Source organism: Acanthochromis polyacanthus, chromosome 8 (assembly GCF_021347895.1).
Source record: "Acanthochromis polyacanthus isolate Apoly-LR-REF ecotype Palm Island chromosome 8, KAUST_Apoly_ChrSc, whole genome shotgun sequence".
NCBI classification, from domain to species: domain Eukaryota; kingdom Metazoa; phylum Chordata; class Actinopteri; family Pomacentridae; genus Acanthochromis; species Acanthochromis polyacanthus.
The window spans coordinates 29,208,137-29,213,468 of record NC_067120.1 but is presented as its reverse complement, the minus strand read 5'-3'; the positions used below and the strand labels follow the sequence as shown (position 1 = coordinate 29,213,468).

The 5,332-nt window shown below is 38.7% G+C and overlaps 1 protein-coding gene across 1 annotated transcript; it reads left to right on the top strand.

The window, feature by feature from the left end:
• Window positions 1-365: 365 nt before the first annotated feature.
• Window positions 366-4,371, top strand: LOC127535064 (spexin prohormone 2-like). Its single transcript, XM_051951937.1, has 5 exons — window positions 366-492; window positions 755-829; window positions 914-962; window positions 2,036-2,113; window positions 4,021-4,371. Exons 1-5 carry the CDS (start codon window positions 415-417, stop codon window positions 4,110-4,112), a joined length of 372 nt encoding a protein of 123 aa, XP_051807897.1. The 5' UTR covers window positions 366-414; the 3' UTR covers window positions 4,113-4,371.
• The last annotated feature ends 961 nt before the right edge of the window (window positions 4,372-5,332 follow it).

Sequence of the window (5,332 nt, the reverse complement as noted above, 5' to 3'; positions counted from 1 at the left end):
AGGGCCTGAACATATTATTGAAATGTATTAGGTAAATTTACAATGCCAGTTTCCGTTCTAGGGGGCCCTTCAGCGCAACATCTGTAATTTGATTTTTGCTAATAATGGTGACTTGACTGATGAAGACTGCGGGTTCAAATAATCAGTGATGCTCAGCCATTTCCTGATTCTAGGAAACATCTAATGGAAGTAAAAACAGCCTTAACATGAAATACCTCAATCTGTTACTCAGTTGGACCGTGTCTCACATTGACACACCACTTGTAGGACTCACACAGCAGATCTACACTATTGATGTACCTTACTGCAGATCACGGTCATGACGTCAGACTGTTGTTGTGCTGTTTTGTAGCTTCTAGTAAACAGGAGTCATGCTAGGCCTCACGGGGAGCAGGATCGAACCTGAACCTCCTGATGGGGGATATAAGCAGCCCGGAACATTGCTCTGAACCACATACAGCTGGATTGCTTGCCCACACTGCAGCAGATATGGTAAGTGGAAACCACTGCATGTTTTCTTATTCCTTCACAATTGTGCCAATGTGTATATTGAGCTTTGTAAAAAGTAGTTGCATTTAATTATATAAAATTGTATGTGTGTTTATAAGTGTAGAATAAATGTATTCAAATCTGTAGAAGCACAAACTAAATAAGATTAAAAATCACACTTTGTACATTTTGCACAAATAACTACATGTATGTTCAGAGAATTCGCTCTCTTTTCTTTTTCTTTCTCTGCTTGTGCTTGCTCCAGAAGATAAAATCCTCAGTTGTCTGGAAATTTACTTTAATCATCTCCCTGTTTGTAGAGTCCTGTCATACACAGAAGGTAAGCCTCTTCAAGTTTCTCACGTGTTCCACTGAGTTTCTGTAACACTTTCTTACCAGCAAACTGTTGTCTGTTTCCATTCAGCTGAATATCCACTGGGGTCCTCAGTCCATGATGTACTTGAAGGGCAAACGTGAGTTCAAACACAAAGCAGAGGTTAGACTCTGCTGTCACTTTCACTCTGTGTATCAACATCATATTTAATCGATGAGGATTCAGTAAGCTTCACTTGTGTTTAAACTGAGTAAATGATCTGACCAGACATGCTTTTTATTTATTTCATTGTCTTGTTTTCAAATGTTTCTGATCTGGCATATAAAATTGGCAACTTGAAATTTCAACACAAAATTATTCAACGTGAGATGCACTGACTAAAACTCTGATCATTTAACAAAGCTGCCAAGAGACGCTTAAAATTAAAGTCCAATGTGAAGAGCGTCGGGGGATGGCTGCTGTTCTGAATGGCATCGTGTTTTGTGAATGAACTTACTCTCTCTGTCCACAGTGATTTGATGGCAGGTGACAGGCTTGCACCAGTGTCCACTAATACACAGAAATCAAAATACATAAACAAGACAGGTAGACTACAGTTTCATAAACAAATCATACTTTAACCCTCTGAACTCCTAAATCCGCTGGTGGGTTTTAAAGATATGTTACCTTGTAGCGAAATTGTACCATTTATCAGAAAGAGTCAGAAACTGGGAAAAACTCTAATTTGGTGTGGCTTGTAGTTTCTCAGGGAAATGAACCAAATCGAAGCTTAATTTCTTGATATCTTATCACAAACACACAAATGTCTCTTTTTTAATGATGTGTGGCATTTTCACTGTGTTATACTACACAAAGGATATTTTTGAGGTCCCTCTACTTCTAGCCATTGTTGTGCTGTTTCCATAAATCTGCAGAACTCTATAGTGCAGTGAGAAATTAGCCTACAGTGGGCAAAGCTGTTACAGTCAGATCTGACAAACTACCAGAAACTGTATGGGGGTTCAGGGAGTTCTTGGTTCTACATATAGTAGCAAATTTACTTGGAAATTCAGCCCTGCTCATTTATTACAGTTGGTGGTGTGTACACTTATTGCTTATTATTATCAGCCAGATAACATTTCTGCTGAATTGGCCTCATCCTGACAGAATTATCTGCCAGTCCAGTAGTAAAAATGTCAAATTCAGCCCATTTTCTGTGGTTCTTGTCATCAGATGGTCGGAGGTTTGTGTCAGAGGAAGACAGCGGTGTTTTGAAGCAGGCTCTGCAGGGCTGGTATGCTGTGCTCAGAGGTACAGTACCATTCCTTTTTGCCTCTCTGTGCGGCCGGAAGGACAGCCTGTCACAGAGAAGCGGTGCGAAATTATGCCGCTCTTGCAGACTGTTTGGACTGCTTAGCTGTTATTTTGATTTTTGCAGCTCAGATACTATATGGTTCTGTCTCTGTGTTCTCACCAGAAGCAACTGTTTTCAGTGACAATAGACATCCATCCATTATCCATACACCATTTAATCCTCATTAGCTTTGCAGCTGATTTAGGGTGAAGGCAGGAGCACACCCTGGACAGATTACCAGTCTATCACGGAGCTGCACAGACAGACAAACAAGCTCACTCACATGGACAATTTATGCACAACTTAGAATCACAAATTCATGCAATATGCAAACTCCATGCAGAAAGATCCAGGAAAGGCCAGGATGCAAACCGGGGATCTTCTAGCGCCAAGATCCACTGTGCAGCCCCTTCATAAACATACCGTGCAAAATCTCCTCTGCTCACCAGTACTATGAAGACAATGACAGAGGCTAGAAGGTGCACATAGAATGTTCAGCAGGTCAACAGACTTACATTTTAGTTTTGGAGTTGGTAAAAACTGAACCTAAATAAAAGAGAACGTAAATATGTACTTCCCATTTTGTGCTTATTTACTTACACTCAACAGGTAGACACAAGTATCACTCCAAATGAATGATCATGTTTCTCTGTGGCTGCTGAGTATTTAAACAGAAAAGTGTTTGTTTGTGTGTGTCTGCTTGTTCTGAAGTTTGTCTGCCCTCCAGTGGACACTACATTTCTCATTAAGAAGCAACCCATGTATTGGAAAGTGCTACATAAATAAAATAGTGTTACTTACAAGGATACAAGTGATAACCTTTTACTCAGACTGAATCTTATGAGACATCATTGGCATAAAGAACTGCATAGTGATTGACCCCTGCAATGGCAACTAGGCCCTTCATGAACCCGTTACACTACCACACACAATGACTTTAGTTTAGCTCTAATCAGCAGTCAGACTTCTTGTAAGACTTCAGTTTAACCTGTTGCATAAGTCTTTACATGTAGTCACTGTCATAATTTGCTATGAATTATGAGTAAAAATTAAAAAAAAATAAAAGCAAAAGAAAGCAACAAGTTCAAATTTCTCAGTCCTATTTCTTCCTAAATATGTTTGAAAGATTTCAACAGCTACAGGATGTTACAGGGCACACGGAACACAACAAATTCCCGGCACCATATAATCTCAAAGCAACGCAGAACTGGAGCAGAAATGCTGTCACGTCTCTTGGGACAATTAATTGCTTTATATCTGCACTGATGCGTCCCAACAGGCTAATTCACTCTCTTAACTTGCAAGACATGCTCCACAACCTTGTTCACAATGCTCGAATTACAAGTCACTAGTCTGGTTTCTTTAGTGAAACCTGCATCAGGCAAATTAAAATGAAGGCTGACCAAACCCCACAAGCCAGTCTAACAGTGAAACCAGATGTCTTCTTTTATATACGGTTTCTGCAACAGCAACAACAATTGTGCACTTTGCATTTTATTCTGATTACAGTGATGCCATTTACTGTGGCTCTTTTATTTGTATAGATGGTCCTCTGAAAGTAGCACTGTCACAAATATTAGAATGTTTCAGAAAACATCTAAATTCATGCACTGTGAAGACATTTTCTATGCAGCAATCGTGCAGCAAATAACACAATATTCAGGTTGTTGTGTCATGATTAGGAAACATGGTTCAGGTGGGTGTGTAATCTGTGTTCCCAAACACTGTCCACACGTAACATTCCACACGTTTAAACCAGAAAGAGTGCACAGATGGACATAATTTGAGATTTGTTCTTAATATTTGACATAGCATTTCTCCTTTGTGTGTGTGTGTGTGTGTGTGTGTGTGTGTGTGTACACAGGCATCCAGAGACTGCAGTCAAAGGAGTTTGAAAAACCCAGTCATATTTTGAGCTCAGAGAAAGTCCTCATCGAGTACCTCCAGGAGAGATGAGAGAGTCAGACTGTCTGCACATGAAGGAAACTGACAATTTACTGAGAACATTTGCAAAATAAAATACTACAATGCAGTGTCCATGACAGACAATGACACAAGTGCTACCAAATCAGCAAAGATACATGAAAGCACTGGTGACCTCAGTGAATTGTGGTGTCTGTTGTTGTATTTTTCATATATGTGTCCTGTATGGGTTTCAGCTTGCTGTATATAAAGCACGAAAAAAACACTCAGAATAAACGATAGAAAGATTGTATTTACATGTATTTTGTCTGTTGTGCCAGACTGAAGCATCATTTTGACCACCAGAGGGCAGCAGTAGCTAACAGAAAAGCTGATGGTTAGCTCTCACAAAAAGCAGGAAGTCACAATATTTACTCCAATAATATTGGAATGATGGTGAACTTTATTCACTTTTCAAAAAGCTCTGAAATGCTTTACATAGGGAAATTTATGTTAAACAATTCAACATTAAAAAAAAAACAATAATGCCGGACTGAGAACAGACAGCAAATAAAAGTCAAAAATCAACCAGTTGTGTATATTTAATTTGAAAAGAAAAGCTATATTGACTACTACAATAAAACAAACAGCTCACCTAGACAGGTCGCCAGACAGTCAAACACATTCACGCTGAGATCTACGGATAATTCAGATACATCAATTAACCTCAGCATGTTGTTGGACTGTGGGAGGAAGCTGGAGTACCAGTGAGAACCCAGCAGAGAGAACATGCAAATTCCACACAGAAAGATGTGAACTAAAGATCTTCAAGCTGTGAGGCGACAGTGCTAACAGCTGAGCCACCATGCAGCTAGTGGGAATGGGACATGTTTTTTTTTTTTTTTTTTTTTTCAAATTTGATATATATTTGAATTGATAAAACTTGAAATAAATAAATCTAGGCAAAAATACATATGCAAAATGTTTCCAATGAAACAGAAAGTCATGGAAGCTAGTTTACTGCCCTGCGCAGCAATGACCAGATTTCAGGTTGGCAAAGTCAAGCAAAGTCCTGAAAGCTACTTTAATTCTGTTTAAAGATTTATTACAGGTAATCAACACAATATAGACAGAAAACTAATTCTAAATTGGATAAAGTGTCAGTGTAGAAAAATAATATGTACTTCATTGCTGTTTATAAATATTTTCTTAAAAATAGCAAAAGTTCATTGCAGGCTTATGAAAACAGAAAAAACATAGCACGATACAGTGCT